This window comes from Mytilus trossulus, chromosome 14, assembly GCF_036588685.1.
Source record: "Mytilus trossulus isolate FHL-02 chromosome 14, PNRI_Mtr1.1.1.hap1, whole genome shotgun sequence".
Taxonomy (NCBI): Eukaryota; Metazoa; Mollusca; class Bivalvia; order Mytilida; family Mytilidae; genus Mytilus; species Mytilus trossulus.
The window spans coordinates 64,911,192-64,937,729 of record NC_086386.1 but is presented as its reverse complement, the minus strand read 5'-3'; the positions used below and the strand labels follow the sequence as shown (position 1 = coordinate 64,937,729).

The window sequence follows — 26,538 nt, the reverse complement described above, 5'->3', positions numbered from 1 at the left end:
GGATAGGTAGATAGGGTAAAATATTTTAGGATATTTTTAGTCAACATAGAAAAATTGTTTTGAACTTTAAAAGTGCTAAAGAAAAATAAAATTCTTTCAGTAGATGTTAAGTTACAGGAATCAGAACTACATTTTTGGGGACGTTCAAGTACAAACATTCTTAATAGAGATATGCTGACCACATTTTAAACTCATCACGGACAAGCAGACTTGCAATGATGGTATGAACAATGACCAACCCACACTAGAGATGTCTATAATGTGGAGTACTCTACTTAAGCAGCACTAGAGAGTTTCCATTAAGCTAGGGTATTAGTTTGGAGCACTGGCATAAATCATGGTAACCAGTGATGACAAGTGAAGATTTCACCAGTGATTGATGCCAAGTTGTTATTTATAGGTAACGAGTAATTGTCCAGAATGTTTGTTTATAATCAACTACTGCAGGTAGATCTGTCCAGTATTGATAGTTGAAATAAGGTAATCTTATGTAGGGTATTTAATAAAACAAATTATATACATATCCATATCACCCTTATAACAAACTCATATGACCTGTCAAACAATCAGAGTTAGAAATCACAACCAAAGAGACAAACAGGTATTAAAACTCTTAAAACAATCACTTGATAAAAGATGAGCACAAACACATCACACTTATATAACACACAGGACAAGAGGACTGCTGAGAACATTTAAAGAACCAACATCAACATGCCTTGTGAACACTTGTATTGGTTTTACATTGTAAAACCAACACAATCATATAAAGAAAGCTAAATACAAACATATCACACTTTTAAATCACAGGACAACAGGACTGCTTAAACAAAAAAGAACCTAGGTCCACAAGTTTTGTGAACCTTTTGTAAAACCAAGACAAGACTTTTACAAATGATTTTTTGGGCACTTTTCATGGTATTGATGTAACTGGCATTCAAACCACACCATTATTTAATTGTTATATTGCTGTTACAGTTGTAATCCCTGATTAATTGAACCAGTAAAGTGTTTAATAAACCACCCTCTCACTCTAATGTCAAAGGACCATACCACAACTGTTGTCACTTAGCCGATAAATAAATAGCCCAAAGGACAAGTGTACAACATACAAAACTCATTTACAATTTGTAGTAAGATTATGTTAGATAAGAGATTAATAAAATATAACCCACAATTATTGAAAAGATTTTAAATTGATTTAAAATAAAGCTGACAATTGATATCAAGACGACCTTGAATACTTATCTAGATTAAAGATAATAGGGTCAATATTATGTGTATTCTATACTTATATTTATAAATATCAGCCATAACAAAGCTTTAATCACAACTAATCAATTTTTAGGCATGACTTAAGACTATCAACATGACCACAGTTATGACAGCTTTTCTTGACAGTTTGATGGAATTTTTTGTTATATTGGAAGCAGGATAGACAGAATAAACAGAATATTGGTGTAAAGACATGAAACGTAGCTCAAACTTTTCTGTTCAGAACTTTTTCATTCCTAGTCTTTTATTTCTAAACTACTCAATTTTTTGCAATTTTATAAAAAGAAGATGAAGATGTCAATTAAATGGGGTCACAATGAAAATAGTACTAACAACAGCTTATGCGTATAACATGCCACTCATCTGGCTTTTTTGTAAAGTTTTACTATGGAAAATTGCAAATTTAAAACTGTAAAATTAGCCTTCTTGAAGTTGAAAATTGACCAAGAAATGCAAGTTATTTGGCAGTTTAGAACAACAATTCATTAAATCTTTGACATTCTTTAAATTGTTTCTCCTGTTGTCTTTATTGAGATTAAAGGCCATTTAATGTACTGTTTGTGACAAAGTGTACAATTTAAACTCCCACACCATGCTACACCATGTTACACATTATGACAGTTTTATGGAGGTTTTACTTAATCTATTAACCAAGGCATCCATAGTTACATCCATCACAATGCTTCTACTGTCAACTGTTCATGTTTAAAACACATTCAGGGGTTTGCCACATTTCTAGCATGCATTTCCAGGAGAAGACCCAGTTATGTAGAGAGATGTGAAAAAAGAAAATGTTAAAGTTAGAGTTGCATCATCATGATGAGCGAATTGAGGAAATTAAGGATTTTTTTAATTTTCTATCTGTTGTTGCGAAATTTATGTCCCTTCCCTTGGGTTAAATTGACAAACTTTAATTTTAGTTTTGTTCATACCTTTTTTTTCTTTATTATCATTTAATATTGTCTGTTTCTTTTTTCTCAACTTTTATTTATTCTTATTGCCCCATTGCTATCTTCTCCCTCTTGTTACTTCTTTAATTAGTTGTTCCGCTCGATTATATATTTTTTTTACTTATTTGAAGTATATATATGAATAGGTTACTTCTCTTTACATTATAACATTTAAGATTCAAAGAATTATCTAGATTTATTGTTGTTCACATGACTAAACACTGACATAGATCTACAACTTGAAAGAAAAATCGATAAATAATTTACACATGAAAAAGTGCCTTAAATGCACCACATAACTAAAATTGTTTTGTACTTAAAAGTATAACATGACTATCCAGAACATAAAGATGTTATAAAATCTATAAAGTGATCATTAGCAATGTAAAGATTTTCTACATGAATTTCCTTCCTTTCTCAATACTGTATCCCTTACACTGTTACACTAACAATCAAGACAATATATAAACTAATCAACATGTTCAATATGTCTTCCAAGCTCTCTAATTATCTTTCCTGCTTTTGTTTACCACAAATAAGAATGTATCTTTTTTCACATTTGATACCATAGATATTTCTAAATTACAATAGAAATGCATCTTTTATAAGTGAATTTGTAGACACTGGCATGAAAGTTTATTATAATTTGTACTTTAAAGATATTGTGGTTTAGACTTAACCTACATTTATGTTGGTGAACTCCTGATAAAGATCTGTTGTAAACTTTCATTTAGATTACACTTTCTACTATTCTCATATAGGATGTTCAAGAGTGTGTTGGTTGTTGGTTTTTTACAAAGGTGTTAGTTGTGGATTGTTAAGGAGGATATTTGTTGTTGGTTGTTTACACACATGGATATAGTAGGATGTTTATGAGGGTGTGTGTTGTTGGTTGTTTACATACATGGATATAGTAGGATGTTTATGAGGGTGTGTGTTGTTGGTTGTTTACATACATGGATATAGTAGGATGTTTATGAGGGTGTGTGTTGTTGGTTGTTTACATACATGTATATAGTAGGATGTTTATGAGGGTGTGTGTTGATTGGTTACAAGGACGTTTGTTGTTTGGTTACAGAGGTGTTTGTTGTTGGTTGTTTACATGCATGGATATAGTAGGATGTTTATGAGGGTGTGTGTTGATTGGTTACAAGGACGTTTGTTGTTTGGTTACAGAGGTGTTTGTTGTTGGTTGTTTACATACACTGATATAGTAGGATGTTTATGAGGGTGTTTGTTGTTTATCATTCAACATAATTGGATTCACTATTTAGATGTTTTAGCTGATTCTGTAAGCTTAATCATTTATTTGTTTAACATGTTGTTAAATGTGATTAGATCAGTGTCAGGGAAGATATGGTTCCATGCTGACATTCGCCTGTGTATGGGAAGATATTGTTCCATGATGACATTCTCCTGGGATCATTTATATGCAGTCTGAATTATTAATGAGAAAGCAGTTATTACACAGTACAAATCATCAATTAATAGACTAGATGCATTAGAAATACTACGCAAAATCTAGGACAAAACACACATTTAATGGTAGTAATCTAACCAGATTCTAAAAGTGTGTAACAAGATATTTACAGAGACATGGTTGGTTAAACTACTGAGAAACAAGTGCCCTTAAATAAACTATTCATCACAATAAAGATTTATATCAGTATAGCATGTCAAACTAATGACACACTAATAAATACCCTTAACTCTGCATTTTTACATAAATACACATCGGGGAAATATGGTGCAATTTGCCACCCAAGCAAAAATGTTCCTAAAACCTCACTTTAAACAACCGCTTACTGCTTACACCTGTGGGCGATTAGCTTTAAACAATAGAAATATCATAAATAGAAGATGTGGTATAATGATAATGAGGAGGCAACCAAATGACAAAGATGTCAACAGTTATAGGTCACTTTAACAATGATAGAATCCATTACCTATATATAGATATGAAAAGTAAAAACACAAAAATCGAATACCATGAGAAACAATTCAGGAACCAACTGTCTGATGTATTCTACAGCAATATACGAAAATCATTGAAGATAGCTTACTAACATCTTTAGTCCACTGTTAAAAGCTATTTCAGAACATTGCTGTTTAGGAATTATTCCTCTAGGCCTACTAAAGTGTAGTAAACAGGTGTTTCTACAAAAAGCTCCAGTCCACAATAATACAGAGTACTTCCTTTGACATAATTTATGGATTACAGTAATATGTTGGATAGACAAACCTTTGATAATTGAAAACATTAAATGTACTTGATCATTTTGAAATAAAACAAAATCTTTTGAAAGGAACTTCACTTTTAAAACTGTATTAACTAAAAAAGTTTCATGCATGGTTTTTTAAAAGAAATTAATTACTGTAAATTCATAAATTATTGCATGGATTTATTTTTGCGATTTTGTTATTTTAGAGTTAAATGCAATTTTAATTTTTCGATTATGAGAAAAAAATCCTGATTAATTCATTTACAATATTTCAAAATGCGAGTCTTAATTATTGCGTTTACAACTCAGTCGCATTTTTAATAAAAACCTCACAATAATTTATGAATTAACAGTAAACAAAGATGACTTTTATGTGTCAAAGATGTTTGATTTTTTACCAATCTCCTTTCATTCATTTCAATTGTAAACAAACAACAGCTACTGAAAACAAGGATGACTTTAAGAAAATACTATTTTCCTGGAATTATTTTCCCTCCCACATCCTATAGGAGCGACTAAATCTTTATCATGTATGACCAAAGATTTTATAAGACATTCACCATGTAACACAAGAGTTAATTTAGAATCTCATTAAGTCAGTTTTCATTATGTATTTAACCAGAGCGAGAGTTGGATTATTAACTCAATCAATTGATTCACTGCAATCAGTTAGGCTTTCATAGAAACAGGTTAATCTGACAAAAAAAAGAAATTGGTAAACTGAGCGTCAACATATAAATATTATAATTTATATTGTCCACAATGTCTACCTTATATTTCATCAATCAAAATTAAAGGACTTTCTTACATCGACAAATAAACATATGGGACAAAGAATTTTAAATTAGATCTAAATCTTAGTCTGATGTAGTACTGATCAACTTCATATCTTTTTACAACTTGACATTATTATTTGCTCAACACAAAATGTTTAAGAAATTTTAATAGATTAGATTACAGTAATTCTTCAGCTTAGATTATAGCTAAATTTTGAACTGCCATTTTTAAGGAACTGGTGTCAGAAAAGTGTCTGATAAAAAGATCTCAGATAATGACAATACCTAATCTAGGGTAGTCTTTGACTGTTCTATCAAACAAGAGGCTGTCACAAGGACAACAAACCAGATTTATTAACATTTATTTGTGTCCTGGCAATATCACAAGAACCATTACTGACTAATGGTGAAAGTGAAAATAGTCAATATCAAATTTGACCTCCATTTTGTCATCAGTATCAAAATATTAAAATTTGAAAAGCTTAGATTAAATTGTTCATGAGTAAATGCAACAACGTGAATGGAAACGCCATTTTACGATCTTTTAAGAACCATAACTCCTGAATGGTAAAAGTCAAAATCGTCATAATTGAACTTGACCTCTATTTTGTCATCAGTAACAACATATAAAAGTTTCAAAAGCTTTGGTTGAATGGTTCATGAGAAAATGCACAGACACGACTGGAAACACCATTTTTCAATCTTTCAAGAACCATAACTCAGGAATGGTATAAGTCAAAATCGTCATTATTGAACTTGACCTCAATTTTGTCATCAGTAACAACATATTAAAATTTGGGAAGCTTTGGTAGAACAGTTCATGTGGAAATGCACGGACACGACTGGATTCTCCATTTTTCAATCTTTCAATCTTTCAAGATCCATAACTCCTGAACGGTAAAAATAGCCATTATTGAAATTCATTTAGTTGTCAGTAACAACATATTAAAATTTTAAAAGCTTTGGTTGAACGGTTCATTAGTTAATGCACGGACAACATTTGATTGCCGCACGCCCGACCGACCGACCAACCGCCCAGTTGTCGTACATCCCCAAATCAATAAACGACATTTTTGTCACAAAAATCCGGTTAAAAACTGTAAACACACATGAAACTGACCATTTCAAGAAAGGGAACAATATATAGATTCCTACACTGCAACAAGTGTATTACGATATTTCTCCACTCGTGACAGTTAAAATTTAACTGTTGAGAGTGGAGAAATATCGTAATACACGAGTTATATTGTTGGAATCTGTTTCTCTGGTGATTTTTATACTTCGTATTCAAAGATTTTCAGAAACTTGTGTTCTTTATTTGCAATGTCAACAGGCATGGTCGCCTTTTTTCATGATGTCACAATAGTAAAATTCAGAAGAAAACAAAACATATTGACTTCATAATCATATTTCGACGAATCATTTGCCGAGAACAGATTTTTCACTAGTGAGGAGAAATATTTCTCTCACACCGGTCAGGAAATGTGAAAATAGCACAAAAATTAGAAATTAAAGTGTAAAACATCAAACTAGTATATATAGACATAATAAGACACATGTTTCCAGAAAATTGCTACCAGCCAGATATGTATAAAGTAGGCCTAAACAGAACAGAAATAACCGTTATAATAAAAAGAAACTGTTATGATAAAACTGGATGCCACTAAAGGAATAGGTATTATGATGAGCCACCTAAGCAGTAAAATCATATTTTTAATTCATATCTTTGGTAAAAGTTTGTCATTTATGAAAGGACCTGTACTGATATCCCCACCAAAAAATTAGTATACTTTGGACGATGGAATGTTTATTAGTGGGTCTAATTTAAGATGGATGTAGCCAACATTTTGGAATTTTTGGTTTTTCAATGCTCTTGGCCAGCTAAAGCACGCCTCTGGATGCGGGAGTTTCTCACTACATTGAAGACCAATTGGTGGCCTTCAGGTTGTCTGCTATTTGTTCGGGTCCTTGTCTCATTGACACATTCCCCATTTCCATTCTCCATTTTATCTTCCTCTTCAGATTTTAATTTTGCTGATTTAAATGCAACACCAGTGATGAGACTTGTGTATATTTTCAAGATTTTCACACACTTTAAAATGGCAAATTTGAAAAAAATTGAGAGAATCAGATTGTTCTGTTCCATTCTTGCATAATATCTGTAATTTGGAAACCACTCATTTGAAGACTAACAAGTAAATTACCTAAAACTTAAACAGTTATGGATTCATCTAATTTCACAAGTATTGAATTTCATGATTTGTCATCACTTCGTTGCTTGATCACTTACTCTAATGAAATCAAGTAAAACTGATTTATTCTAAGCACCAGTAAATTAACACTTCAACCATTTTAAAATATCGCCAAAACCTACCTTCCTAAATTGAACATATTTGCCTTTTTACATTATTATCATATATTTGTCTAATCAATGTATTTTATACAGTAAAAAAAAGACTAAGGATTACAGATGTTACATAAATCATGTACTGTACACAGAGTGCATCATACAGAAAAAAATCACTTTGACAAGACTTTAAATGGTGACTAAAGTGCGTTGTTTCGTAAATTAGAATTTCAACTCGTGAGAAATTTCAATTTAAAAAGGATCAAAAGCTGTATCTAGCTCCATACTTTCTATAACATTAATTTCAGTGAGAGTCAATTTAGTGTGTTGATTGAGTTTCATTTAACTATATATTTAAATTATCACCTTTTAAATATGCTAAGTCTCATTTTCTTTATAAAAAAAAATGTCATGTAAATTCTTTTGTCACCTTAATTACAATTTAAAACTCAGGAAGAAAAAGTAGGACCTTAAAACCTGCTGTATCCTCCAAAAATTAAATACCAACAATTTATTAATATAAATTCACATAACCAACGATTTACTAATATATATTCACATAATGTATTTAAATCCCACATGTCATGCTTTTATTTTTTTATGATAGTTAAAATTAATGGATGTCATGTATGTTGTTTACTGCTCCAACAAATCTGATTTATTCAAAATTTAAAAAGGTTAAGGTAAACATGAAGGTGTACTTTTATTAGCAATTCGTAGAAATACATCAACTACTTCATTTTCTAAATAATTTAACAATAAAAATCCTTGATAATGTGAAATATTGCAGACATATACATATACATACATTAATATCAATTAATAAATCATAGTTTGACTGAAATTTAGAAATTCAAAAAATACACAACTTTTAGCAAAAGATAAACGTTACTCACCTAGGCTCCTTTACAGGGGCTTTGTTATCCCGTGTGTCCTTCCGGGGTGGACATTCAGAAATCTGAAATAAGGAATGGAACAAAAGGTCATTGCACTTATTACGGGAATTATCCGATAGCCATAACATTTTACTGTCTCCACTCCAAGACTGCAGCCATAGATGAATCCATTGTTAGTACAAAGGGGGAACAGGTTGTAACATGCTTACAGTTCATCACCTAATGCACAACTATTTTCATTCCATCTTTGCCAACAAACATGTTATAATGAAGTGTCATGCTATGTGTGTACAAGTTGTTATTTGATAAGGGAAAATGAGCTGAGATTTAAACTGACAGATCAATATCAAACAAACTCAGAATAAAAACATGCAGGATTTATGTCCCTTCAAACAATACACAAATCAATAAAGAAATTGTATCGGACTGCTTTCTCTGAGACATACTAATTAAAGAATTTTTTGTAGTACATTATGTGACCTAATCTTAGGAAAGATTTTTGCTGTAGGCCTTTTGTCATTTGTAGATCAGTAGTAGAATGTCATTAATCAATGTTTATCTCTGTAAAGACATGGTTTTTATGTTATTACACAACCACTAAACCATTTGTGTTGGTGAATAAGTCTCTACAAATTTTATGGACGTGCTTAATATCTTGTACAAATATAAACTTATTATTGACACGTTTCTACACAACTCATACTTCATAAGCAAGTCAACTGACCTTAAACCATGTCAGACAAGTTATACGGTATATTTAACTATTACTCCCCCCTACACCTACTGACCATACTGACCAGGGCCAAAGACCTCAACACTCTGGTGTTTTGACCTCAATGAATACACTACAAGTCGTACATCCTAAGGCTAAGCTTAACAAACTTTATAAAAACTGTGCACACTAGTACTCTAATAACATCATAATTGAATGACTGTTGCCTATGAATATTATTAAAGGTGATGTGTAGTATATCTCAATAAACCAAATAACATGATCTTGTGGAGTACATACATACAATCCTCCAAAAATAGAAAGGTATCTTTTTAATCAAAGATTGTCCACACAAAAGATTGTAACACCCTCCAGACACATTATTCTTATGCCAGGTCAACCAGTCTTTATTCTTATTCCTGAATTCTACCTGCTAAGGGTGAACGCAGCAAATACCAACTGTCAACTTTTTGGTTTGTCCTGGTCTGGGTCTAACTCTACAACCTCCAAAACTTCAGGCAGGCATAATACAAAAAAAATATAGATGAGACTATTCATTTCAATAGATTGTTTACTGTCAGCAGTTTCACCTCCTGTATGTCTCAACTCTCATGTTGTAAAGTTTTGGGACTGTCATCAGAATTAAAATAGTTAGAGTGCATTTGTTTCTAACCCGAAATTTTGTCATCGATGACTATTGTTTAGTAAACGTGAAGCTGCTAAAAACAAATACATCGTTTAATAAACTTTATCGACCCCACGTTATCAGACAGAAATAGATTACACTCACGCACTGTAAACAAACTGGTAAAAGTACGGGAAATAAATAAACAAGAATTTGTGAAAACAACACTTGCTCATAATTATTTAAACGACAGATGCAGAAACAAATTTATCGTTTACACGTCTCAACAATAAACGACTACGCGACTATTTTGCGCGTTCATCGTTTATGTAAACGATGTCAAAGTTGATCACAAAATGTAAGAAACAAATGGATTGAACGACTACCCGCGAACTCGTTTACATCGTTTAGGTTAGAAACAAATGCGCTCTTAATCATACACAAGATTCATTCCTGAAGATGTTTAGTGATGTTTTTGTTACTCTCACAGTCCATGAATTAAGACAGCACAAAATAACCTTCATTCAGATTTTTTCTTTATGTATTTTTTAATTGGAAAAGTTGTGATGGAATAGGTTTTGCATAAATAACAAGTGAAACTGCGAGCTACTGCTCACTGATGATACCCCCGCCGCAAGTGGATAATATTAATAGTGTAAAAATATGCAAGTGTTCGGTAAACAGGAAGTTGTCAAGTGATGAATCTGAAAACGCAACACACGGTATAGCTGACTTATATAAATCCTGAAACCAAATTTCAGAAATCCTTGTATTGTAGTTCCTGAGAAAAATGTGACGAAAATTTTCAACTTGGCTATCATGTGTAAAATCATACAAGTGTTCAGTTAACAGGAAGTTGTCAAGCGATCAATCTGAAAACGCATCACATGGTAGAGCTGACTTAGATAAACCCTGAATTCAAATTTCAAAAATCCTTGTATTGTAGTTCCTGAGAAAAATGTGACGAAAAATTTCAACTTGGCTATGATGTGTAAAATCATACAAGTGTTCGGTTAACAGGAAGTTGTCAAGTGATCAATCTGAAAACGCATCACACGGTATAGCTGACTTAGATAAACCCTGAAACCAAATTTCAGAAATCCTTGTATTGTAGTTTCTGAGAAAAATGTGACGAAAATTTTCAACTTGGCTATCATGTGTAAAATCATACAAGTGTTCGGTAAACAGGAAGTTGCCAAGCGATCAATCTGAAAAACGCATCACATGGTATAGGTGACCTAGATAAACCCTGAAACCAAATTTCAGAAATCCCTGTATTGTAGTTCCTGAGAAAAATGTGATGAAAGTTTCATGGGACGGACTGACTGACGGACGGACTGACGGACAGACAGAGGTAAAACCTTTTTTAAAGCTGGGGTATAAAAATTTGCTTTTTACGGTACATGTTGATATAAATATTTGTAAACTGCTTCTAATAAAATCACAATAAAATAATCTCATATTTTTGCTAATTCATCAAAATCACATAACAAAAAATACATACAAAATTTCTGATTTACAAATATACATAAAGTAAAAGGCATTATTTTCTGCCCAAGGATGACCTGTCTATCAACTTATGTGAGCAGTTTGCTGCCTTATTTCATTCACCCCAACATATCCTTTTATTTCTATTTTTGTTTATTTGAAGATAATGACTATTATATAAATGCTCCTGAGGAGATAACTTGATAATACCTTGATTATTGATGATAGCACCTATCTATTTATGGCGTGTTAAAATGATTAAGCTACAACAATACACAAAAGTATATGGACTACAGCTATACAGAATTAATCTAGGCAGCCTTTATAAACTTCTATATATAGAGTTCTTGTCTGTAGAAAATGATCTTATTATCAAGCTATCAATGTGATTACAAACTAACTGTCAACTTTGTCAATTCTACAAATAGCGTAGGAAACAATACACATGACATTGAAAAGGTCCAAGAAGAAAGCAAAAGTTATAAAAGATATTCTAAGTATAGATATTCATATATTCGTTTTTTTCTATGGCATTTTTTTACTTCTAAATGTATGTCAAATCAATTTTCTAAGAGCTACATGTATTTGACCTTGAAAAGAAATACTGTAAATTAAAAAAATATTGTGTGCATTTATTATTGCGATTTTGGTAGAATGGATGAAAATGTGAGATTGATCAGTTATTGCGATTTCAGGGAAATCTGCATACAAATATAAGCATCAGATATCAGTATGCAAGTTCTTATTATTGTGTTTTTCATCCACTAGCATTATTTGCATTAATAAATTCTCCCAATAATTTCTGAATTTACAGTATTACAATAACCATGTGAGCAGAGCTTTAAAAATGTCAGTTCAAATTACGGTATGTTAAAATAATTAAAAAGAAGGATAAAAATTTGAAGATAAACAGTATTTGAAAGGTTTACATATTTGTCTGGAGATTTTTCGGATACATTGTTGAGTAAAAATCAAGAGAGATAATCCTTACCTTGACTGGTTCAACAGGTTCAATGGGTTCTTTCTCCGCCTCATCTTCACTGTCATCACTGACAGTCAGATCTCTTAATATAATATCATCATTTCTGTGAAATAGAAAAAAGACCATCAGTACAGATATTCTAATTAGTTTACAAATTTGTTACAAGACAACAACAAGATACAACTGCATATATAGTTATGTACCATGAGTTATGTATATCTATAATACTAAAATTACGAGGTCCAATTTGTCAGCCGTCATCACGTAAAAACGACGAATCACAGAATTCAACTTTATATATAACTAATATAGTATAAAGGTGTAGATTAAAAATTACACCACTCCAGACCCTTTTTTTTTCCACGTAATTAATATTGCCAATAATTAAGAAGTTCCGGGTCCAGTCCGATACCGATACCAATTATATTCACCTGTTACCTATTACCTTATCTATACGTTCCGCATCTGACAGGCACACCACCAAACGGTGTATTCAGGATTAATATACTATATACACGGGTCATGATCACAGGGTTGACACTACTAAAGTGTCAAGTTGTTACCTATTGTAGTATTTTAATCAGTAAGACTTTCTAAGATAACAATACGAATACTAAAAATATGGACTAAAAATAAGGCGTATAGGTACAGTTTTCAATTTGTTAGTGGGCATGACGTAAAAACATCGAATCAAAGAATTCAACTTTATATTTTTATCTATATAGAATAGGACAATGCTGTTGATTAAAAAATACTCCATTCCAGGACCTTTTGTTTTCCAAATAATAAATATTACCAATAATTGATAAGTTCGGGTTTAACAGAAAGATTTGAAAGCAGAGAAAACCTGTGTATCTTATAATCGGCATGACTTTATCAGATGAAAATACTAAAGTAATACTAAAATAAGGCTTGCGCATAGTTATATATTTTAATTTAGTGACTGACCCGTGATATCACGGGTGTGTTCTAGTATATATATATATATACAAACAGTTGTGTACCATAAGTACTCCTGTTCAATTGTAATTTACTTATGGTACACGAGTAGGTTCAACACCACCAACAAACAGGGAAGAATACAGTTGTGTACCATAAGTACTCCTGTTCAATTGTAATTTACTTATGGTACACCAGTAGGTTCAACACCACCAACAAACAGGGAAGAATACAGTTGTGTACCATAAGTACTCCTGTTCAATTGTAATTTACTAATGGTACACGAGTAGGTTCAACATCCCCAACAAACAGGGAGGAATACAGTTGTGTACAGAATTTTTGAATATGGTGTTTCTTTACGAAAATCTGCCATTTCTTACTACTATTTTTATATACCAAAATCTGCCATTCCTTACTACTATTTTTATATACCAAAATCTGCCATTCCTTACTATCCTTACTACTATTTTTATATACCAAAATCTGCCATTCCTTACTACTATTTTTATATACGAAAATCTTCCATTTCTTACACTATTTTTATATACCAAAATCGTGTCATCCTTTAAACAAAATTGTGTTGGTAACAACCTATGGACCCCCACTTTCCAAGACATGTGGAAAGCTAATCATATTTCAGAAAGAGTTGTGATGTAATAATGTGTTGTTGTAATAGCTGTCTCTTAAATGTCAGCTGTTATTTTAAAGAATTTCTTGCAAATTTCTAAGAAGAATAGATAAACATAAGTTGGAATTACAATAAATTGTAGCTACTTAATACCTTGTCTTTGCATAAAATGTAGCAAAGTTACCTGTATGACAAGGGCAAGAACCAGATCTAAACGACAAATAAATATCCAAATGATATAATACAAGGCTAACCCGTAGAAAACAAGGACAAAATTAATCATACACATTAATTACACACACACACATGTATATCAAAAGAGCTCACAGTAAACATGGCAATGTTTAAGTTTAAAATATGTTAAAACATGACTTTGACTGATTTTGTACAATACAAAATAAAGTATGTACAAATGTAATTTAGATAAATTTTCTGTCAACAACAGCAGCTACACGAAGCAATATTTGTACCTAACCACAGGTAAGTTATTCAAACAGGTGTTAGAGAACGGGTGAACAACCTGCTTCTCCTGTACAATATATACTGAACATTAAACATCTTCCCTCAACATGCCATTTCATAAAAAGAGTGACAACTAAAAATTAAGTAATCAACAGATAAAAATCAGTGTATAATTATATCTTTTCTGACCTTTAAATTATTCCCCAAAAGGACAGAAATTGCTACATTTGTAAATATTGTGCATTACTCTGTGTATGTACATGTTGGATATCAAACTGACAACAAAATAGACAAATAATTTTCTCTTCTCCACGACAAGTATTCTGCACAAATCTGTAAATGGAATGAGTCTACCCGTCAATTTATTTGTTCTTTTTTAGGGAGAAAAAGGATTTGATGTAATAATCTTTACAATACAAAACTGACTGTAAACCCAAAGACTGTCCTTAATAACCTTAATTTAACTCATTATAAGTGAGATCATTCAATTGTCTTGTATTGCCAATTGGCAAAAGTTCAGGGGTAAAAAAGATTCTTTAATGAAAATAATTTAGGAAACAAGAATTTAAACTGTCTTGCCTGTGGTGAATTTGGAATTTTAAGGGGTAATGAACTTCAAGCTTAGGTCAGCTAAATGGTCAAAATTAATAGAACAGGTTTAAAAGTCCATGTATATGTAATAAATTAACAATCACAATTGTTTCAGCATTTTATTCATAAAATTGAGAATGGAATGTATACCTTCTCACTTTTAGAACACATAAAAACTTAAAAATGACAAATGAAGCAAGAAATTTGAGGTAAGGTCAAGTGACAATGCCTGCCTGACTGACTGACAAGTTCTCATTTAAAATACTCTCATCACAGTCAAAAGTAGGTACAAGTCATTGCGGTTATTTGCAGAAATGTGCACATCTTAACTACTACAACTTATATGGTATTGAAGACCATTTGAATTTTTTTATTTAAACAATTGGCTGAATATTGATTGTACTAAAACCTTTAGAATCAGAGTCAAGAAAAATATAATGACCTTCATGAAATAGATGAATCTGTATTAATTTAGTTTTTTGATTGATTAAATGTCAAGAATAAAGATTGTGGCTTCTAAAGTTACAACCCTATAATTAGATACAATGGTCCCTCATCATATTGTTACATAATTTATACCATATAGGATATTATATGTTAACTTAAATGGTTCAATCCATTTTTATAGTGTAATACATCTACATGTTATATGTTAGGGATGTTGAGCCAAAAAGGATTTTGTATGATGGTTAACAACAAGGACCAGAAAAACTCCACGTAACCTTGCAATGTATGAAAACAAAGAAGATCATGAAATACTGGTCCAATATCTGTATTGTATCAAACCAAGAACTCATGTAACCAAATGTGGGTCATTTCTACTGACAAATATTTCAAACTGATAAGCTGTCATCATTTCACTTGGAAATTTGTTTGATCATTTTTGCTGATTCAGCAAATCTTGAATCTCTTTAAAATCTAAGCAATAAATGTCAACAAACTTAACTTTGGGTCCCTTGGGTGATTTAAAAAGAATACTTTAGCAACAATGATTGAAGAGAAGAGCCAATCATCACATTGTAATTATTGAAGTAAGTTTGATCATTTATTGGTTTTGATCTATCAACCCATTTTCCCCTCTGATTTCTATGTAAACTATGAACTTGAAAATGGGATAAATTGTTGCTGAGTTTGAGTCATAATTGAGTTATCCTCAATATGCAACTAGCATGATGCACAATCAAAACAAAATTCACATAAATTCAATTCGACTAAAAACCAAATAACAATGTCCAACATTACATCAACCAATTTCTCAACTGTGGTTAATACTAGTAGCTCATAACCTATTTATGAAATCAAAATTAATATTGTAAGATGCACTTTATTATGACTTAGTGAATTATATCCTGAATAATTAATGAGGAACAAATATATATTGTAATACATAATATGTCCTCACTAAGTGTAGTCCTGGGCTATATGTTTCCAGTAGATTAAACATGATAATGTCTAAAATCACTTTTTAAATACAATATACCATGATGGAAATGACACAGACTGTTACATGTTATTGACAATGTCATTACAATACTTCTACTGATGACATTTCACTGCTAATATATTGAGTTCTTAAGTCGTGAAATATCAAGCTACTTACCGTTATTATAATTCTCTTACACTACACTTAAAAATCCCTTCAAATGTTTATACTTCTAGTTTCAGAATACAACTATATTGTACTTGCACTACACACATTCTCATGGTAAGTAGGAATGCCTTTCTATTGTATTCACTATTGGCAATGTTTTATAGACATGAAATTAAGTAGGAAAGAGAGAAGCTCTGTAATAGATATGAAGAAAGGAGACCTCTACTGAACATCTGTCATCTAATAACATCCAATAAAACTCATTCAAATGAGTTGATGAAAAGTACAATCATACATGCTTTAAGGATGTACTTAGGTGAGGTTAGGTAAAAATTAATAAATTAAGAAGTTAAAATTGACACTATAAGCTGGTAGAGTTTCAATTAAGGATAACAATAAGCTAAAAATATTGATAGGTCATGGACCTCCTTTTCGAGATATTTGAGATTTAAATTATGGCGGGAAAAGGCTGATTCTGACTTTTACCTTATATTTGCATTGGTATTATTAGGTCTCAAAACAGAAGAAAGAAAATTAAGAATCTTCTAAAATTTTGGTAAATGACTTTTAATGAGCTATTAAGTCTTGTATGAAAAAATAAATGGGTGTTATGGGGCAAAATATTTTACATGGTACTGTATGGAAAACCACCAAGGAGTCCGAACATTTGACACAAATTCCAAAACCTCACCTAAGTACATCCTTAAGTAGATCATTTACTTTCATTCACATTTTTAGATTGGGGGGGGGGGGGGGGGGGGACTCCCTCCTTCGCTATTGTAAGGGAGTCCAAGTGTAAAAGTGAACTCAATCTGTAAGTCAATATCATAACTTCTATCAATTTAAACAAAAATTTGGCTTAACATTCATATAGGCATAGTAAAAATATGCCATTATATGGTTCTAAAACAACTATATATGGTGTTTTTAAAGGATCTTTTCAGAACCCTTACATAAATAGTAATACTTCATATACACTTGATAATTAAATATGGAATTAACCATCCCTAGAATTAGAAATTTTTTGTGCGAGTGTCTTCAAAGCCAGGTCGATAACATTTATGGACATGCCCTTAAAGAAAATTCAATTTCATTGATAGATCAAAAGAATAAACATTATTGATTTTTTAACTTTATATTCAAAATACATAAATCCTTAATCAGTGTATAATCATAAGCTTTTTTCCACTAAGTTTTATATGAAAATGCTTTATCATGAACATAAGTTAAACAAAGATGTACAAAGGAAATATGATTGATTTTATCTCGTCTTTCATATCCTAAAAATACCACAAACTTAAGTTGGACATAATTGCACTTTAAAAGTCCTCATAACAATAAATACAGCAAGAACAATTTCTAATTTACTTTTCAATTCTTTTTTTCTAATGCTTAAACTAAAAGACCGCTATATGCTTTCAAAAGGATCAGTTCAAGCTGAGATCCATTACAGATTTTGTCTGTCTTTAGAGATGCAAGTAACTTATGTTGAAGATTGTCAAAACTTTTGACTTCAGCCAACTAGCAATACTAAAAGTCCTGGTGGCCATCTTTGATTCTAACACTATTGATATCAAAAAATTTAATAAGCATCTATTTCCATTCTCAATTTTTGAACTATTGTACTTCAACGATACTAAGAGCAGATATAGTTACACCTGTGCACTATTGCATGATCATTAATCTTATGTACTGGAAATTCACATATTATAAGTAAGATTCACATGGCCAACCATGAACCAGAGATTCAGGAAAAGCTGGATACTGATATATATATATATATTAATGATCAAAATACGAGTTCTGATTATTGCAATAGTCACCCGTCTCATTATCGTACAAATACATCACAATTATTTTTGAATTTACAGTACTGAAACTTAAATATTTAATCATTGGTGGGTCTAAAATTGCTCTTTGTTGACTTAGGTGCCTAATATTTGATTGAAGAGTTTAAGTTCATGCCAAATTCAACTGAAGAAAATCTCATTAGTAAAGTCACCTCCAATACTCCTCAAACCACTCATTTAAAACATTAAAGTTTGTAATTTCTCCATTATGATATAACTAACATGTGGATTACACTGATAAAGTTTTACATAATACTGTAAACTGGAGTATTTTTGGCAGGTGTTATATTCCTGTAATTCATGACTTGGAACACTTCAGGTGGCTACTTATTCTAAAACATGTTGATGACTTTCTTACAGCATCTATTGTGAGGAATGTGAAATAAATAAAAGAAACCTGAAAACTGGCATTCATAAAATTCCAGTTTACACAATATAGCAGCAAGATATTTACTATCAATTTTGTTCTATCTCAAGACAATTTACTCTTTCTGTATTTAGCTGATTTTTGTCTCGGAATGACCCAAGATCTGCTCCGAATAATCTTCTTATGTAAAACAACAATCACTCTTTAAGTTAATGTGATGTGAAACTTTATGGGAACTATGTGAACTTATCTAACATCAGACAAATTTGTATACAATTGTAAAATCAAATAACATTGCTGACTTACTTTTGGTGTTTAGCAGCTAGTGGTGGTTTGATGGGTGTTTCTGGTGGTGTGATTAAAGGCTCTATAGGAGCAACTAAAGGTATATCTAACTCTAAGTCATCTTTCTTCAAGTCGTTTGTTATTATAGGGCATTTGCTTAGCTTGGATTGGAGATCTGAAATAAATAACAAAATTAGTTACAGGTAAAAAGTCCTATAAAAAAGTATTTTGCAATGTCTTTTTAACTTTATTATGGCTTCATAAATTCTTTACGTAGTATTGCACTTGTCCGCTTAACTGGACTTCCAAATCTCGTTATAAAGCAATGGTTTTACTTTTATATCCTTTAATAATCTAATTTTATAGCATATATTTCATTTTATTTGGGCTTTTAGAGCTTGAGCTTTAAAACTGCTGCACTGGTTTCATTTTATTTGGATTTCTTAAGCTATCAATATTGCACTGGTTTTGCATTATTTGAACTTCTGAAGCTCTTGATATGGGACTGGTTTCTCTTCACATGACTTCACCAACTCTTTATATTGTACCAGTTTACACTGATCTTTGAACACCATGCAGTGAGCTTCACATTGGGATGTTATCTTTAATTTGAACATCTTCCTTGGAATAAAAGGTGCAATCCCTATACACAATAACTCTTTAAAGCCACTTCCATGTTTTCATTACTTGTTCTGTGAAGCAATGAAATAATGGAAATAAATGATGCTGTTAGACAGAGAAAAGATCCTAAATCAGCCCAAGAGATCCACAGAAATGATTCTCCAATATATAATTAATTCACATGGGGGCTGAAGTGATCAATGTTGAATCAAACTAAATCATTGTTGTTTTACAGGATCTTTATCCTTTAGGTGACAGAATGAGTAACCTATATGTTGTTACCTATAATAGATTTTATAGCCTATGGTCTGAGTTCAGTAGCAAGGTGTGATCATCCTAACAGTAGTATAAACATGTGTGGAATGTTTACACAAATGACAAGTTCTGTGTAATTAACAATGATTTAATTATAATGACAACTAACTACCTTAATGAGCAAGGAACTGCTGATATACAGCAAAACCATGATTAGGTTTACTTTCAAGCAGATTACTGTATATATGATAAAAAAGGCCCAAATTGTATCATCCAGAGGTGAAGTGAAGTAATTGTCTCCAAGAATAATAGGTGAAGAACATTAAACAGTCAAAAATAAAAGGTCAAAAGTAGTCAAAACCTGTCTATAAGGAGGACACAATCTGTTGTGAGGAAAGATTGGAGGATTAAAAAATATTAAATTAACACTCCAATTATATCACTCAGATTTTTTTCCCCTTCATTTCATGATTTCAGTATTTATAACTGTTTTATCTGAAACAAACTTTTTTATGTTAACTATGTTTTTGCATATAAATTTAATATAATAAATCAACAGGAATTGGTAACCGTATGACACTAGAAGTGAGGGACCTTGCATTACTTTTGATAATTCATACTAGGCTGAAAAGGTAGAAAATCATACCTGGCCAAACTGCAAGGTAGAAATTTATCAAGGATCCAATGCTACATAACACCTGGATTTAGTTAAGACACTCAATAGGACTGTATATAGAGTCAATAAATGTAAAACAACAGGATGACAGGTAAAAATGTCTACTCTATTTATTTCTGATGTCTCATCACAATCTCTTAAAAATACATATTATTATGAAAACACCATAAAATAAGCTCAAGTGAAGATACTAAACACAACAGGTTGTACTGTAACCAACCTATTAACCAGATAGTGGCACTAACACAACTATTGTTACTGGCACAGTATCACTATTATACTGATAGATGCTACTTACTTTTTAACTCAGAGAAACTTCTTCCCTATAACAGAAAACATGAAATATTTGTAAGAATTAATATACAATTTTGGAAATCAAAAGATATTAATAAGCTGGCTAATATTTTTCAAAAAAAAATAATAATGTTAAAATCCAAATTTCAAACATTACAGATTTTTGTTGTTGAAGTAGATTTTGGTTCGAATAGTTACATGATATGTGTAAAAGTCAAAAGAAGACAACCCATTAAGGCATCTACAAGATTAAATCTGTCTCTTCAATTAGCATACATGTAAGAGAGTGAGAGAACATCTGAACAACACTGATACAAAGGGTTAATATACAGAATTACAAAATAAACATCTTCAAAAGTATTAAGAGAAATTTTGGAAAGTGACTTCCTTACTCATATAAACTTTGATTAATCCATGTCAAAACCACATCTGCTAACATATTTACATGATAACATCATAAGTGATAGCAAAATTTATGAGAAAATATTTTCATTTTTTTAGGGTGTTTGAAAAAAAACAACAGTTTACTTGATTTTAACAAAATACACAAAATAAACAAACTTACAATAACAGAATTTGGGAAAGGGAAGTGTTCGTCTTTCTGAGGAGTAGATATGGCAGTCAATGGTAGCTCTAAATGAGTCATTTCCTGGAAAATAAACAGGTAAAACATACAAAAACAAAACCTCTTACAGTAATACATTGGTTATGCATGTACATGAATGGCATGAGAATCAACTATTTTATTTTAAAATCTCACAATAGAAGTATATTCGTTTATAAAGTATCTACTATACAAATCTACATGCCTCCGATAATAATGTTGTCAAAACCTGAATAAGTCTGGCATACAACACATCACTCCACAACATGTATTTCTGAAAAGCATCTTATTTACACTCTAATTGGTTTGGGAATTTTTTCTAGAGCTCTCACTTACAGTATACTTTATTATATTTGCATGTTTTAATCTTCAATACAGCAAAGAATTTGGCTGGTTTGTCCTGTAAGTTTGTTTTGTATTACCCAAATAAAGACAACAAATAACACTTTATAGTTTTGGTGCATCCAAACTATTTTCCTGGAACTGCTATTCATCACAAAAGCTCAAGGCCAAATATTTGAAAACCAAGGATATATTAATATAAGCTTGAAAATGTGGACCTTAATATGACTTAAATTTCTAAGGCCCAGCTGACTTATGTAAATGAAGTCCCGTTCACTTTTTCTTGTTTTTGACCATTTAAGCAACATCATTGGAAATAGCTTCAAAACATAATAGAAGTACAAATTTATTAGTTTTACCACTTTTTTCATTCACTTGTTTACATAAGCCTTAAGCATGTTTACGATATTTGCAATTGATCTATTTACTATAATGAAAAACATTTTCTCAAAGTCAAGTGATAAACAATTAATCATTCATTTAGTCAATAATAATAATATTGCATACAAAAGATGTAAACAAAATCCTATGCATGCTTCTAGAATTAAGCTACTAAAGCGATCAATACTGCGTCAGACGTGAATGAAATGATTACAGGATTAACACTTGCGAGACAGTAGGCGACAAGCCAAAGTAATCAATTTTTTTTTTTAGCTCAAGTGAATTATGTGTCATAAATGAGTAAAATCAGGGTTCCTATCCCCCTAAATTCAATATTGTAGTCCCATGTTTCCCCTATTATGTATAATATTATTCATTTGATAAAAAAGTTCAAACAATATATGCACCAGTACATGGATTGTTGTAGGAGTGATTGTGTTGACATATAAGATATCTATGCTCATCTAAAGAAAGTGATCTTTTTCTTAAGTTTCATATCAATTTTGTTTTCAGATTTCCGAAGAAGTCATCAGGTGAAAAGTAAGGATAACACTTATGTCAGTTCACTTGATAACTTTTACCTCAATTGTTAAATAATATACATTTATATTGTAGTATACATGTAATCAGGTACATTCTCTGCTTATTTTGTTCATGACTTTTCTAGACTCTTAATAACTCTTAATCAGAGCTTGCCTTATGGCATGTATGGTGTGGGTGCTTATTTATCATTAAAGACAATTTGAGTTATAATGTAACAGTAAAACATCTTGATATCTATTCTTAGTTCAACAAGGTTGTTGGATGGCTGTAGGTTGACATTTTTTAGATACCTAAATATTTCATGACTATTTTTCACTAGATATTGATGTATATTTTTTTCAGTTAACTGTAAATCTGTATCAATGGTTTTATGATTTAAAAGTCTCTCCTTAACTACTGATAGATGGTACAATGTTTTCCTGTCTTATCAACTGTCCACCTGTCCAATCCACTTAACATTCCTATATTACACCAGGATAAAACATAGTATTCACTTCAAGTCAAATCTTTACCAAAACACCAAAACAGTGAGGATATAAGGAGTGGGGACCATCGATACATTGTTTGATACATAATGTCCAGTGGCAAATATTTCATGGATGCATATCTAGGACAAGATAAATTCTGATTTCTTTTAGAGGCTAACTGAAATAACTTCATTTTTTTCAATATTAAGCATTCTTCAAATAAATTGTGATAAATCTTAGTGAAATACCCTATCAACATTCTTTACAATTGATTTTTAAATTTAGGACTGCAAGCTGAATTTTTATTAAATTTCAGTTGACAAATTTGGCCTTTGGAGATGATTTTTATAAAATTTCAGTTGACAAATTTGGCCTTTGGAGATGATTTTTACAGGCTGACAAGTTTTACAAGCCTGGGCTAGTGGGCCTTGTGTTTGAGTGTGAAGAGTGTATCAACAAAGTGACAGGTAGATTTCAGACTCTTTTTTCCCAAAACAAATGCCTGCCATCCAAACCTACATATTATATGGCGACCAAATTGTGTTATAGTAATAATGGATACAAATTTTGTTATGCTGAAGAATTATTTACTCTTTTATAAAGAAAAACAATCAGGGCAATTTTCATTTCGTTCATTTCAACCTAAAATCATACTATAAGCCACTATAATGTAGCCTTGAAATATTTAGGATACACAGATATTCCTTTCTTTATGTCACAACACATGCTTTAATACAAATATAGAACATGTACAAAAATAAAATACTAACGACTACATCAATTGTATTTCACAGAAGAGCAAACATCATTTATTAATACGTCAGTGAATGCTTCAATTACTTTTTTTTCTCTTTTGATCAATTACATATTTTGTAAATTAAGTTACTATTATGCAAGACTTCAAATACATATTATCTGCAGATCTTTAAATAAAAAGGAATCAATTAGTGAGTAATGTACCTAATTATAAATATTTCCTATCAAATATGCATTTAAAATGTCTAAATATAAATATGTCTTTAAACTAAACTGACAGAATACAGATTGAAATGTTAAACATTAAAACTCTAGATAAAATCCTAGGCTTCTGAATTGTTGCTAGTAACTTGCTACCAATGTGCATTAGATGATTTCAAAGCAAAATTTCTGAATTGTGTGTATCTACTAGTAACTACTTTTATATGGATACAACTCTTACCTTAAAAATATCATCAACACTTTGTGTTTCTTTATGAACTTCATTCTGAAAAGTAAAAAAAAACATGATAATTTGCTAATGATACTGTACAAAACTTTTTAAAAAAAAGACGAAAATTATAATATCAAAAATTGATATCTAAGTTTTCAATACACAGATTTGTATTTAAACTTTACTTTTAGCCTAAAGCTACATGTGCTATGTTCAATAATCAATCAAAACATGTCAAAACAAACAACTTTTAAAACCATCTTCAAAAATTACCCTTATTACAGTTAATATTTTAGACAAAATAATAACCAGATGCTCCGCAGGGCGTAGCTTTATACGACCGCAGAGGTTGAACCCTGAACGGTTGGGGCAAGTATGGACACAACATTCAAGCTGGATTCAGCTCTAAATTTGGATTGTGATTAAATAGTTGACACAGGATAGGTTTCTGACACAGAATGAATGTGTTCTAATAAACTTAAAATTTTTGTTTTCTCTTAGAGCAATTCACTATGCTGTTGAATATTAATCCTCTCAAAAAAATGTTTGAAGAAATTTTCTTTTTATTTATGAAATTTCAAATGAGAACCAGATGCTCCGCAGGGCGTAGCTTTATACGACCGCAGAGGTTGAACCCTGAACGGTTGGGGCAAGTATGGACACAACATTCAAGCTGGATTCCGCTCTAAATTTGGATTGTGATTAAATAGTTGACACAGCATAGGTTTCTGACACAGAATGAATGTATTCAAATGAACTTAAAATTTTTGTTTTCTCTTAGAGCAATTCACTATGCTGTTGAATATTAATCCTCTCAAAAAAATGTTGAAGAAATTTTCTTTTTATTTATGAATTTTCAAATGAGAAAAATTGAACCCATTTTTTTTAATCACATCCCCCTTTCCCTTATTCCAAAACTAATTTCAATTAAAATATTCTAATGGAGTTTGCAACAATTACTACTCATTTAAATACTTCATAAAATATTAAGATGTAAAAAAACTGCTTGTTATCACTGAATGGTAAAGATTATTTAAATTTATCAGTTGGTAGTAAAAAGTGAATATACATTGTATATTATATATAACAAAGATTTAAGTTGATTCTGGACAAAGAAAGATAACTCCAAATAAAAAAAAATCTTACAATTAGATATTTCTTGCTTACTATTCTGGACAAAGAAAGATAACTCTAATTAAAAACAAAATTGCTATTTCACAATATTTTGCAATAAGATATTTCTTGCCATTGCGCAATTGAAAAGACTTGCTATTGCACAAAACTTAATATAATAATTTTAGATCCTGATTTGGACCAACTTGAAAACTGGGCCCATAATCAAAAATCTAAGTACATGTTTAGATTCAGCATATCAAAGAGGCCCAAGAATTTATTTTTTGTTAAAATCAAACTTAGTTTAATTATGGACCCTTTGGACCTTAATGTAGGCCAATTTGAAAACGGGACCAAAAATGAAGAATCTACATACACAGTTAGATTTGGCATATCAACGAACCCCATTTATTCAATTTTTGATGATATCAAATAAAGTTTAATTTTGGACCCAGATTTGGACCAACTTGAAAACTGGGCCAATAATCAAGAATCTAAGTACATTTTTAGATTCAACATATCAAAGAACCCAACCGATTCATTTTTTGTCAAAATCAAACTAAGTTTAATTTTGGACCCTTTGGACCTTAATGTAGACCAATTTGAAAACATGACTAAAAGTTAAGAATCTACATACACAGTTAGATTCGGCATATCAAAGAACCCCAATTATTCAATTTTGATGAAATCAAACAAAGTTTAATTTTGGACCCTTTGGGCCCCTTTTTCCTTAACTGTTGGGACCAAAACTCCCAAAATCAATACCAACCTTCCTTTTATGGTCATAAACCTTGTGTTTAAATTTCATAGATTTCTATTTACTTATACTAACGCTATGGTGCGAAAACCAAGAAAAATGCTTATTTGGGTCCCTTTTATGGCCCCTAATTCCTAAACTGTTGGGACCTAAACTCCCAAAATCAATACCAACCTTCCTTTTGTGGTCATAAACATTGTGTTTAAATTTCATTGATTTCTATATACTTTAACTAAAGTTATTGTGCGAAAACCAAGAATAATGCTTATTTGGGCCCTTTTTTGGCCCCTAATTCCTAAACTGTTGAAAC

The 26,538-nt window shown here is 31.1% G+C and overlaps 1 protein-coding gene across 1 annotated transcript in view; it reads right to left on the bottom strand.

Moving 5' to 3' along the window:
* Positions 1-26,538, bottom strand: part of LOC134697042 (AF4/FMR2 family member 1-like) — a 68,032-nt gene that overhangs the window by 31,653 nt on the left and 9,841 nt on the right. Inside the window, exons 4-9 of the mRNA XM_063559059.1 lie at positions 24,368-24,412; positions 21,398-21,481; positions 20,837-20,861; positions 19,008-19,161; positions 12,283-12,376; positions 8,467-8,528 (exon numbers count right to left, since the gene is read on the bottom strand). Of these exons, the coding sequence (XP_063415129.1) occupies positions 8,467-8,528; positions 12,283-12,376; positions 19,008-19,161; positions 20,837-20,861; positions 21,398-21,481; positions 24,368-24,412 (464 nt within the window). The remainder of the gene's footprint in view (positions 1-8,466; positions 8,529-12,282; positions 12,377-19,007; positions 19,162-20,836; positions 20,862-21,397; positions 21,482-24,367; positions 24,413-26,538) is intronic.